Source organism: Sorex fumeus, unplaced genomic scaffold (assembly GCF_029834395.1).
Source record: "Sorex fumeus unplaced genomic scaffold, SorFum_2.1 ptg000002l, whole genome shotgun sequence".
NCBI classification, from domain to species: domain Eukaryota; kingdom Metazoa; phylum Chordata; class Mammalia; order Eulipotyphla; family Soricidae; genus Sorex; species Sorex fumeus.
In genome coordinates, this window is record NW_026606059.1 from 74,643,253 (window position 1) to 74,656,493 (window position 13,241).

Below are 13,241 nucleotides of genomic sequence, written 5' to 3' on the forward strand. Positions count from 1 at the left end.
TATTACACCATTCTACTGACGTCACACAAAACCATGTAACTTACTTTAACCAATGAAACATCAACAGAAGTGATGAATCTTCCAGTTTTAATACCCAACATTATACTCAACACCCCTTTTCGTGCTATCCCAAGAATAAGAATGTTTTATATCTAGTGACTATTCCATCAAAATAAAGTCTACAGAGGAAAAAAAAAAGCATTTCATTCCTAAAAGAAACATACATAAAGGTTCACACATACAAAATTTACTTTTGGATAAAGTGTGGTGCTTAGGAAAAAGAAGATAAAATTAGAATTTTTTTTTCTTTTTGGGTTACACCTGGCAATGCACAGGGGTTACTCCTGGCTCTGCACTCAGGAATTATGCCTGGTGGTGCTCAGGAGACCATGCGGGATGCTGATAATTGAACCCAGGTCGGCCCCGTGCAAGGCAAACACCCTACCCGCCGTGCTATCGCTCCAGCCCCAAAATTAGAATTCTTAAAGAATTTTTGCATGTAAACCAAAGTACCTAGTATGGGAAAAAATAATACAATATAATTTGCTCAAGGATTCTTTCTTTAAACAATGAAATGCCACAACACTTAAATTAGGTGACAGGCATGAAAATAAAAACCTCAGGAATGAGAAGGCCGTGATGAAAGAAACAACAGAGTACTAAACAAAGGTATAAAATGAAGCTGAAAAACTAAGCAATTTTTTAAGTACAGAAAATGTAAATAGCATAATGAGAAATTCACAAGGTGGTGGTGATAGGCAATAAAGCTGTCCATGTCAACAAGAGTGAACTATATCCCACCAAAATTGATGCCAGGAGCAGAACAATTCCAATATCTCAATTTATTTTCAGAGTTAGACATATCTTTTGGGAAATGCAGGTTGTTTTTTTGGAGAGGGTGTTGGTTTGCACCTGGTGGTGCTCAAGGGACAATGTGGTTACAAGGGGATCAAACATAGGCCGCCTACATGCAAATCATATGCCCAGCCAGGAAGCCATCTCTCTGACCCAAGGAAATGCCTTCGCGTGGCAAGACAGTCTTTCAGCAATTCCTTCCTTTGAACCATTCAGCAGACCATCTGTATATGCACATGGATTTGGACAATAATGTCAACCCTAATATTAATGATATCACTGGAGGTAGGTTTTAACTTGAATCTTTACAATGTATGCCTTAATATTTAGCACATATCAGTATTACCCCCTTTAAAAAAATAAAAGACTGGAAGCAAATCTATGCCAAGATTGAAGCATCAGCATCTTTCTCTAGAAGGTAAACAGATTCTCTTTTTAAGATATTGTCACTGTTCATCATCTCAGTTTTCTTAATAAGGTCTCCATTTTTGGTCAAAAGACTGGCATGTAATTTAAACATGCTTCTCTTTCTTGACCTTAATTTTAAGAACGACCAAAGTACTAGTCTTCAAAGAAGAAAATGCCTAATTAAGATTCAGAAATTTCGTTGAGAGAAATATTAAGGGAAGGCAGTGGTTTTTAATCTATCCACACATTAGGATCAATTATGTTTGATCCCCTTGTAACCACATTGTCCCTTGGGAAATTAAAAGAAAACTGGTCCCCAACAGAAAGACTATAATCCAATACAAGACTACAGTCACATATTGGGATCTGATGTAGGGGTGGGACTTGGGCATCAGAACGTTTTTTATTTTTTTGCAGGGTTGGGGGACACATCTGGCAGTGCTTAGGGACTACTAGTTACATGTTGAGGGATCCCTCCTGGAAGAACTCGGGGGACCATATTGGGTGTAAGGGGTTGAACCCAGGTTGGATGCTTGCAAGACAAATGTCCTACCCACTGTACTGTCGCTCTAGCTCACCATCAGAATTTTTAATAAAGTTTGTTAGATAATTGAAATGATAATTCAGTATTGAGGCCCAGTGATTTTCAATACTTTTTAACACCTACAGACTAGTGGAGATGGGAAGGCTATTTTGTAAACCACTACGGCAGAAATAAAATCATTACTTCCCACCTGGCTGAGACCACGAGTTGCCCGCCACGAGTGGCTCTCTGGCATGGCCATGGACCCAGAGGCACACAAACCACTCTCAGAACTATGCGGCTTTTGGCAGAAATCCCTCCAGACTTAATTAGTAAAATATCTGAAATCCAAAATCATATGGTCTTCATAACCAGCAATAGAAAACAAATTTTTTCACGATGCCTTTTCAGCAGGTCTGATTGTTGGGGTAAAATTCCAAATAATAATGGTGCATCTTTTGTCAAAATAATGAATGTATTCAAGGTAGAGAGAGAGTTAAGTGGAAAGCATCTGCCTCACAGGCATGGGGAAGGGTGGGAGGGGGGTTATACTGGGGTTCTTGGTGGTGGAAAATATGCACTGGTGAAGGGATGGGTGTTTGATCATTGTATGACCGAGACTTAAACCTGAAAGCTTTGTAACTGTTCTCATGGTGATTCAATAAATACATTTTTTAAAAAATAATAAATTAAAAAAATCATTACAACAAAATGCAAAGATTAAATTTGCGTATTTAAAATAGCACATTTTAAGAAGAAATCCGAATGGCAAAAAGGCACATGAGAAAATGCTCTACATCACTAATCATCAGAGAGATGCAGATCAAAACCACAATGAGATATCATTTCACACCACAGAGACTGGCCCACATCCACAAGAACAAAAGCAACCGGTGCTGGCGCGGATGTGACGAGAAAGGGACCCTCCTTCACTGCTGGTGGGAATGCCGGCTGGTCCAACCCTTTTGGAAAACAGTATGGACGATTCTCAAAAAATTAGAATTTGATCTCCCATTTGACCCAGCAATAGCACTCCTGGGAATATATCCCAGAGGGGCAAAAAGGTATAGTCGAAGTGACATCTGCAATTGTTTGTTCATTGCAGCACTCTTTACAATAGCCAGAATCTGGAAAAAACCTGAGTGCCCAAGAACAGATGACTGGTTAAAGAAACTCTGGTACATTTACACAATGGAGTACTATGTAGCTCTTAGAAAACATGAAGTTATGAAATTTACATACAAGTGGTACTACATGGAAAGAATCATGTTAAGCGAAATGAGTCAGAAAGAGCGGGAAGACACAGAAAGATTGCATTCATCTGGGGAACATAAAGCAACAAAATGGGAGACTAACACCCAGAAATGGCTGAGATTAGTACCAGGAATTCTGCTCCATGACTTGGAGGCCAGCCACACGTGCTAGGGGAAAAGGAAGCTCAGATAGAGAAGAGAGCACCAAATAAAGGGTGTTGTGAGGATCCTCCCAGGGTGGGAGAAGCATGCTGAAAGTAGACTATAGACCAAACATGATTGCCACTCAATGCCTCTCTTGCAAAACACAGTACCCAAAAGAAGAGAGAGAGAACAAGGGGGAATGCCCTGCCACAGAGGCAGGGTGGGTTGGGGGGGAATGGGGGGTGGGGGGGATGCTGGGACCCGTGGTGGTGGAGGATGGGCACTGGTGGAGGGATGGGTACTTGATCATTGTATAACTGAAACCCAAGCACAAAAATTTATAAGTCTATAACTGTACCTCATGGTGTTTCACTAATAAAAAAAAAGAAAGAAAATATCACATTTTATATTAATGAATTAAATTTACATTTATAAATTTTTTATAAGTATTTTAAATTGTATTTAAAAGAAGTTGTTGAAATTGTACTTATATTTTACATATAAGTATTTGAAATAGTAAAAGAATTTACGGGTTCCACTTGTACCATGTGTAAGAACAGCTTTCAAGTATAAAGCATTTGAAACCACTCTTCAAAAAATGCTACCAATGCAAGTTTTTGATAAAACAGCTGTACCTTATATCTACATTGTTGATTATATAATAGTCATTCCTTTTATGGCTTCTGGGTATTTGGAAGTGCTTTTTTGAGTACTGATACGGACTGGAAATAGTTTTTCCAATTTCACCTAATTTAAACTTAAGTAGCAAAAAATGCCAACTTGCTACATTATCAGGAAATACAGTGCAGGGTCTAGAATTCAGATTCTTCAAAATAATTCCTCTCCAATTCAATTTCAAGCACTCAGCAGTCAGGAGGTGCCCAGTGGTGACCACTCTGGACAGCACAAACACACCTTTCCATCATTCCAGAAAACAATGGAGAAGCTCTGCTCTAGAAATTCTAAAATACAGCTTTAGCAAATGTGACCTTTGCAGAATCATCGCTGCCTATTTGCTTTGGCCACTTACAGAAAAATTTTACTACCTTGCATTGCTATGCCACTGAGCTACATTAAATAATAGTGTCCAAAAATTAGCGCTCTGAAATTAAAATCTGAATTAACAATAAAATGGTCTGGATTCCTTCTTTCTACTAAAGGATTTCTCTCTACTTTCACCATCAGGAGCAGTGGTGTTTCTCCTGCCTAAGTACCAAGTTTATCTTCATTTTAGGCATACTGTAAATTGTGCCAGATTACATTTCCCTTCCCCTCTACCATAGGATGGCCAGAGAAACTTTTGGCTCTTCTGGCTTTTCTCTAAGAAGAGTATTTGACTTTAAAATACGCCCTCCTCTCTTCCCCCTTTTCCACTATCACTCAGGCATGTACAAGAAGCTCTTAAATATAAAATTTTCTGGTAGCCATAAAAGAAAACTTTATGCACAGCATTTATGAGTTACTTTACTTTATAATCAGAGCCCGATTATTGACAAATGGAAAGATCCACGTTTCCACAAAGTCTTCAACTATAAAGTGCATTCGACCTATAAATCTACATTTTACTCTCAAAAGTATATGTGAGTTGATCAACTCAAACAGAAAGAGGAATATCATGTGAAACTGCATTTATAAATACACTATGCTTTAAACACTTTACCTCTAAAAAGTAACCTTTATAAAAACTGAATTCTAATAAATATATTAAAGTGTTAAATACAATAAGTGGGCTGGAGCGATAGCACAGTGGTAGGTCGTTTGCCTTGCACGCAGCCAACATGGCCGACCCGAGTTCGATTCCTCCGCCCCTCTCGGAGAGCCCGGCAAGCTACGGAGAGGATCTCGCCCGCACGGCAGAGAGTCTGGCAAGTTCCCCGTGATGTATTCGATATGCCAAACACAGTAACAACAAAGTCTCCAATGGAGACATTACTGGGCCCGCTTGAGCAAATCGATGAACAACGGGAGGACCGTGATACCGTGAATACAATAAGTACTACGAGAGCTTAAACACTCGAATAGATCTAAGAGCTATTAGATCTTAATAGATTTAAAGATTTTAATATAACTTTATTTAACAGAATTCTAACCGATCTAAAATTTAGACAAATTCTTGTACCTTCAAACCTGAAATCACAAGTCAAAGCACAAAATATCACAAGTTTTCCATTTAAATTCCATGCACAGTTTGTATGCACTCTCTGTGGTTAAATTCTCCAAATTATAAAAAAAAAAATGCTTTAAAGACAAAATACACGGATCACTCCAAAACTTAATACAAAAATACTAAATGCAATACATTTCACTATTTCTCTACTTATTCTGACCTTACCATGGATACCGGCTAGCCACTAAGGAAAGCTAGTGATTTTCAGAGTACAGCTCAGCCTCATTCGCAGTAGGCTCATTACTTGGAAAATTATTCAGAAGTTTTGGGACCCAACCCAGATATACAGAACCAAAAACTCTGAGGTGATATCTTTCAACCTTTCCCCAGCCCTGGCCACCTTTCTCTGGTGCTTCCTGCCGGGGGCCACCTGTCCTACCAGAGTCAGGTCCCTTAGTTTCATGCCACTACCCTGCATTTCCGTGTTCCACCTGTGGCCCCCTTGGACTATCCTGCAGGCTGGCGGGACACTAGTGAGGCACAACACTCAAGTTACAGAGTCAGCACTTGACTGGAACCCCAACTCCGCAGAGGCTGTTTGACCCTAAAATCTGACCAGCTACAACCGTGAGCAGCTATGCTTGAGATCCACGGGACTGAGGCAAGATCTATTCTAAACCCATTGGAAGCTACCATCAAGGCGTTTGTCGAGCCCTTCTTGTCCCTCCCCCCCTTCTTAGGGCTGCAGTCGCCCAAGGTTATATTGCTCCAAAAATGACCAGCGCTGCTGCTGTCTTCAATACCTGAGCAGCACCAGTACTAGAGCCCTCTGCAGGCACTCGGTCTTTCTGGCGGTGCTCAGGGGACCAAACGGGGTGCCAAGGATGGAACCTGGGTCTGCCACATGCAAGGCCAGCACCCTATGCGCTGGACAATGGCTCCGGCCTCTCTTCTAACATTCTTGCGTCAGGAAATCCTAGTAAAAAAGTTGGGCTTCAAGTATGTGCCTATCTTACTTTCCAAATAACATGCAACTTCAATTCCTAACATGCCTAACTTTTCTAAAACCTTCACTGGCGGTTGCATTTTTTTAGGTCAATATCTATCTATCTATCTAGAGAGAAAGTGTGTGTGGGGGGGGGGGGGGGAGGAGAAGAGGAGTGCAGTGCTATAGTGTTTGTCCTGCATACAACAAGGGCAAAAGTTGGGTTGGGGCATGGTTTCAGAGCCCCCCTCCCCAACAGCAGGGACAATCCCCTACCACCACCAGGGGTCTCTCCTGAGTCCAGAGCCAGGAATACCCCAAGAAGCCTGGTGTGCCTTTCAAAATGAATAAATAAAAATAAAGTTCAATGACAATCCATTCTACTCTTGATTTAACTTGCCTTAACTATAATAAATGATAGAATACTGCTTTCTTCTCATCTTCTCCATACTACCACCTCCCCCTTCGCCTCTCTGACAGGACCCTAATTCATCAATAAGAAGGTAACTCAAGTTCTGTACCTTCTGAATTATCTCTCCAGCACACAAGCAAACACTCAAATGGATGCTACAGCCCTATTTATCTGGCTGTTTCCTCAGGAGGGAAAGTGGATAATGTAAGTAGCTTCCAAGAATTATTAAGAACAAGAAAATGCTTGTGCCTACCCCAGTTTTTAGCACCTATTATTCTTGTCATCTCCCCCTGAGAGATGCTGTTTTCATTACATAAAGATGGTAAGAGGAGGCTCAGAGAGTACAGCTGGGAAGGTGCTCGCCTTGCTTATGGCCAACAAGGGTTCCATCCTGGCACACATCAGTACATCTCTTACCAGGTGTGTGTCACCCTTTCTCTGTGACACAGATGCTTGATATGACATGTGTTTAAGGTTTACTGTCACCAGGTGGAAAAACAAGAGCTGACCTACCATGGCAACTTATAATAAAAAGCTAGATTTCAGTAAGTTGAGACCCCAAACTTCTTGCTAAACTTTATTAAATATATTTTAGTCTTGTTTAATATTCTTTTTTTCCTATTTTGGGGGGGTGCACTTGATAACGCTCAGAGGAACATATGGGGTGCCAAGGATTGAACCTGGGTCCAGCACACTCAAGGCCAGCACCTCACGCTGTATTATCGCTCCGGCCCCTCTTCTAACATTCTTATGTCAGAAAATCCTAGTAAAAAAAGTTGGGCATTCAAATCCTTTGTCTTCAGGTCAAACCATGTCACAGAGTGAGGGTGATGTAATCTAGCAAAATGAATCTTTTGTAAGGCTACACAACGAAAATGAAAACTCAAGGTCCAAAAAGTTTCTCACATCAAACCATAACTTACTTTGCAGGCACAACAAAAATTATGTAAGCTGTTTTCTTTGTGATTGCTATTAACTAAAGCAATGGTGTGATAAACGCCTTAATGTGTCTAAGAGCCAATTACGGTTTTCCTGAGGGTACTACAATGTTGGAGTCAGCACACACAGAGCTAGTAAGAGCAAAAGCAGCAACCTTGGAACGCCAAGGCTTCAGGAACACCAATCACCTGCTTAACTCACTCACTTATTTATAGAAACCAAACCACAAACGTTTGACCAGAATTCTGTCTGGTCCACCCTATATCCGTCAGTGGCAAAGATGGCATTGTCATTCCTGAACATGAAGCGGAGAGAGGGCAAACATCACTAGCCTAGAAACAGGGTCTCGGAGTGTGGGCAAACTCTAAGACTGAAAGCATTTCTCTGAGAGAAACTGCTATAGAACCCGGGGCATTTCAGATCATTGCAGGGAGGATGACAGACAAGAGGAAACATAAGCATCTGTTAAGAAAATCTAAAATGTGGAGTCAGAGGTAGCAAAGGAGATTCCTAACGCAAGGCACCAATGAAAAGGGCTACCCCACAGCCAAACCCTTGATGCTGTGTAGAACAGAGTTCCCGTTTTAAGCAAAGGCTGGCAAGAAACTAAGAGCCATTTATCATATTTAATTTTAATAGACACACATGCTGCTTCTCAGGGGAGCCAAGCGAGGAAGTGCTACTTACGCTAAGATCGAGGGGGGTGGGGCGGAGGAGGGTGTAATCGCATTATTGCCAGGGCACTTATTTCTTGAATTGACTTCAGAATTCTGAAGGCCGGACCCTGGACCCTAGAGAATGATAGTTTCTGACCTACTCCCAAGAACTTTTCTCCAGCTTTACTCATTTTCCTCATTCCTGCCCCAAGTGACCCAGTTACAGAACCCAGAACCTTGCCTACAAATCCAAACAGCCTCGTTTCCGAAGAAGAAAATATAGGCCCAAAGAGCGGAAGTGACTTCGAAAGTGACTTCGACCGAATCTTCCAGCACAGCTATATGTCCCAACATACCTGACCGTAGTCACAGTGGGACACATTAGGTGACATCACAATACCCATATGTCAGAGATTTGAGAACACCATGAATTTTAAAACGTGAACCAAGAATTCATAGGCAGCTTTCATACGAGAGGACTTTGTATAATAGTGTTTAGGCATGGCTTCTTCCAAGGAGTGTAGTGGGCCCAATCTAGGTTTCTAAGTGAATGAAATGGACGTGTATATATTATTAAAATATTAATCATAGTCCTTTCTGATTAAGTTACACTAACACATTTCTACATTCTCCATCTACCCAGAGGCTGAGTACCTGAGTATCAACAAATTTCAATTAGGCAATTCAATATCTTTTTCAATTAAGTTGAAAAAGAAAAAAAAACACCTTTATTTAAACTTTAAAGTTTTGGTCCTCACTCCTCATTCCTAAATTTAATAGGAGTCCCCGTCTGATCCCTCCGCAGCAGACGCCAAGTAGCTCTGCTCTGGTTTCCTAACTCTGTCAACAGAGATGATGAGCATTTTGGTGGGAATTGAAAGATGCCATCCTAGGGGCTGGAGAAATGGTACAGAGCAGGTAGGGAACTTGCCTTGCAGTTTTTAAATTTTTTTTTTAAATATTTGGTTTGGGGGGCCCCATCCAGCAATGCTCAGCAATGACTGCACTCGGGAACTACTCCTGGCCAAGCTCATGGGACCATATGGGGAACCAGAGATCGAACCCGGGTCAACCACATGCAAGGCAAATGTCCTACCCACTGTAATATCACTCCGGCCCCACTCCAGCACTCAGTTAACCTGGGTTCGATCGCTGGCAGCCTAAATGGTCCCCAGAGCCTGGCCAGAAGTGATCATCAAGCAGAGTCAGGAGTAAGCCCTGAGCACTGCTGGGTGAGGTCCCCAAACAAAACCGAACAAGATGGTCAAGGTAAACTTTTAAAATGAAAGTTTCTCCCAGTCTTTGCATGATACCTCCAGAGTCCTGCACAACCACACATACACGCACGCGCGAGCAGATCTCATCTGTGTCCTCACTGCCTGCACAGAATGAATGACAGGATCTGGGGTTCAACTTGCGGGCGCCTCCCCCACCCTCGCGCGCCCTCTACCCCCTTAAGCAAACGCTGAGAGTAAACGTCTGTTTACTCAGCGTGGCCAAGTGCGCTGAGGCCAAGGAAGTCAACTCCAGGAGAGGAGAGCCGACTGCAGAGCTTAAAGAAAGGCGCTTTCCCCGCGGGAGACTCGACACGGAGCGCTCCTGCCTCTCCGGCCCGGCGCCTCCCAAAACGGCGCTAAGGGAGAGCCGCGGGCAGAGTCCGCTGCAGGGGACCCCAGGCCCTCCCACTGCGGCCCCTCCATCCCTCCCTCTACCCCGGTAGGCCCCGATTCCTTGCAAGACACCTACGAGGCTTCCTCAAAGGCAGGCAAGGAAGCACGGCGAGTAAGCTGAAGCCCCCAAAAAGTTTCTCGCGGCTCCGGGTCCGCGTGGCCGATGCGCAGCCGGGGAAGGCGCGCGCGTGCGACACGGCCCAGCTGGGCTCCGCCTGCCCCAGGTCGGGGGGCGTGTGTGCGGGCCGGGGGCGCTAGACACGCCCATGGGAACCCCGAGAAGTTGGGTGCGAGTGGCCCTCGCGACTGGACTCGAGCCCCCCGCCCCCCGCTCACCACCACCAGGGCCGGCGACCCTCCCGTGGCGTCCCGCGTCACAATCGCTGGCAGGGGCCGGGTCCCCTCTCGGTGTCGAAATGGGGTGATGAGGAATCTGGGGGGAGGGGCTGCGCGAAGGGCTCGGACCCCCGCGGCGGGCGGGCGCGGGGCGGCAAGTCGGGTGGAAGTGAGGAAAGCAGGAAGGGCGGGGAGGAAGCGGTGGGACGCAGAAAAGTGTCCGTGCCCCCTCGGGGCAGAAGCTGCGCGACCTCCCCGCACCCCCCACCGGCCCGGGGTCCCAGTCCCCGGCGCACCTGTCCGGGCACCCCGCGCGGCCCCCGCCCCCCAGTCCCCAGGCTGAGGACGCGCCGGGCTCACCGGGTCCCTCCGGGCTGGACGGCGCGGGCGGTCGGGGCGTCCCGCCCCCGGGGTCCCCCTGCGCGGGCTCCCGCAGGTAGTCCTCGAAGCGCACCTGCCGCGCCTCGCCCCCACCCCCGAAGCCCCACAGGCGGCTGGCCGTGCCCCGCAGGAGGCGCCCGCTCTTGCCGGTGAAGGTGGTCAGGTAGTCCATGCTGCGCGCCGCGGGCCCGGCCGCGCGCCCACGGGCCCGACGCGCCCGACGGTTGCGGCGCCGGCGGCGGCGGCGGCGTCCACGGGGTGCGCGCGCGCCCGCAGCCGTCGGACCCGGGCGGGCACTCGGCGCGTTCCCCGCGGGCCGGGGGCGTCCGGAGCCGGGCCCCGGGCTGGACCATGGAGAACCCCGGCGCTCGGGGGGGGGGGGGGAGCGAGCGGGAGAAAAGTTTGGAAAAGTTCGTGATCGCCGTTCCACGCCGCGGCTGGGAGAAGGGGGAGCGGGGAGAAGTGGCAGCGTTTGCCGAAACGGACGCGACGGGGAGCGAGAGCCGGCGGGAGTGGCGGCAAATTGGGCCGGTTCTCCCCGACCCGTCTCCCCCCCCACTCCGCGGGGCGGATGGACCCGGCCGGCCCCGCCCAGCCGCGCCCGCCCCGTCCCGACCAGACTTTCCGGACAGCCCGGGAGCGCCCGACCCGGCCGGGCAGAGAAGGGGCCCGCGGCGCGCGCGACCCGAGTGGCTTTTAGAAGGTCACAGATCACCGGAGGGAAAAAGCTGTGTCTGTGCCTGTGTCTGTGCCTGCGTGTGTTCGGGGGTGGGGGGGGGGGGGAGAAACCCTCCACGCGAAACTTTTCCGGCCGGGGCGTGGCAGAGAGCGGGCGGCTTCAAGTCCAACTTGCAGTCCCGGGGAAAACTCCACCCGGCCCTTCGTGGCATCCCAGACCGGCGCTTCCCACGGGGAGTCGCGGGTTTGAAGGTTGCGCGGCCGGGCGTTTGCAGCTGGAGCTGAGAGCTTTGAGGAATCGGGCGCAGGAGAGGAATTTACGGGCTTGCCGGTGCGATCTTGGCCTTCTCCAGGCAGAGAAAGAGCAGTGACTTCTGCCCAGACTTTTAGCGTCAGGTTTGGTCACTTGTGAGACCTGCTTATTCTCTTCCTTTCCCTTCGGGTCTGATGCAGCGCCTTCATCTTCCCCATGCATGCGATAAACGCTCGGAGTTGCCAGCCTGTGACTGCATTTGAAGAAAAGGTTGGCGTGGCTTTGTCGAATTGATTGAGAGGCTAATTATTCCAAGTAATGGAGTTCAGAACTACCATTACTATTATTATTTTACCGAATTACCACGGATTAGCCTTTAAACTGTTTGATCTTTTCCCCTTCCTCTCATTCTCTGCTTAAATTCTTAGTAACTTCGGGGTTGTGTTTGCTTGTTTGTTTTTTTCCTGCTCAGGACTTACTCTTAACTCTGCTCAGGGACCCATATGTGGTGCCTGAAACTCAAGCCTGGTTAGCTACCTGCAAAGCAAGTGCACTATCCACACTGTGTTATCTGCCAGCCTTGCTATTTTTGAATTTTTTTTTTCTATTCGTCTCATACCCAGTGATGCTCAAGGCTTACTGCTGTACTGGTTCTGCGTTCAGGAGTTACTCCTGGTGGTGCTTGGGGTACCATATAGGATGCCGGGGATTGAACCCAGATGGGCCTCATGCAAGGCAAATGCCCTCCCCGCTGTACTATCGCTCTATCCCTATTTTTGAATTGTGTTTGCTAGCAATTTGTTAACAGTTTTTTATCATGAGGCGTGAGATGGCTCAGTGGGCTCTGCATGCAGGTGCCCCATGTTTGATCCCCAGAACCAGATGGTTCCCCAAGCTCTTAGGCAGGAATAGTTGCTGGGTGTGACTCAAGGCAAAAAAAAAAAAAAATTACAGTACTGCCATGACTATTCATCAGGGATATTGACCTATAGCTTTTCTTGTACATTTCTTCTCTCACTTTCCTCTTTCTGATAAAATAAGTTTCAAAGAGCTTCCTCTTTTACTGTTTAGACCCATACCTTTTCATCAACCTGACAAAACTGGGTGAATGCTGCCTGCCTTTACCCAGAGCACTGCTAAATCCTCCGATTTGTGTGCTTGCTCTCAATCTTGCGCAGTCAGACTGCCTTTGGCCTCTTTCTACCTCTCCCTGCCAATGGGAAAGTGCATAGGGAGCCACCCACCGCCTTGGGATGTGTGTGGGTTAGGCTAGCAGAACACTGTGGGTGCCCATGGGCATGTGTGGGGGTGGCGGGGCATTTCAGGTGAAATTTCCTAGCAGGGCTTTGGGCCGTCTTAGGATGGAGTCTGGAAAGTGGTCAGCAGAATGCATATCCCCTTGATGTAGTTCTGTGCTGGGCCCTGAATGCTGTTCTCCCCATCACGATCACAATCAAGATCATCCTGTTGTTTGTCGATTGCCTCGAGCAGGCATCAGTAACGTCTCCTTTGCCCTAACCCTGAGATTTTAAAAAGTGCCAAATTCAAGGCTCTTTCAGGGTTAGGAGAATGAGACCCACTGTTGTTACTGGTATTTGGCATATTGGGTACACCACGGGGAGTTTGCCAGACTCTGCCATG

The 13,241-nt window shown here is 46.8% G+C and overlaps 1 protein-coding gene across 5 annotated transcripts in view; it reads right to left on the reverse strand.

The window, feature by feature from the left end:
* OXR1 (oxidation resistance 1) overlaps window positions 1-13,241 on the reverse strand; it is a 443,572-nt gene that overhangs the window by 55,015 nt on the left and 375,316 nt on the right. For 2 of the 5 annotated variants that reach the window (XM_056128883.1, XM_056128757.1), the window contains exon 1: window positions 10,649-10,856. The exons of the other annotated variants lie outside the window; for them this stretch is intronic. In XM_056128883.1, the coding sequence (XP_055984858.1) occupies window positions 10,649-10,841 (193 nt within the window). In that variant the 5' untranslated portion in view covers window positions 10,842-10,856. Of the gene's footprint in view, window positions 1-10,648; window positions 10,857-13,241 lie in introns of those variants that run through there. 5 annotated transcript variants of the gene reach the window in all.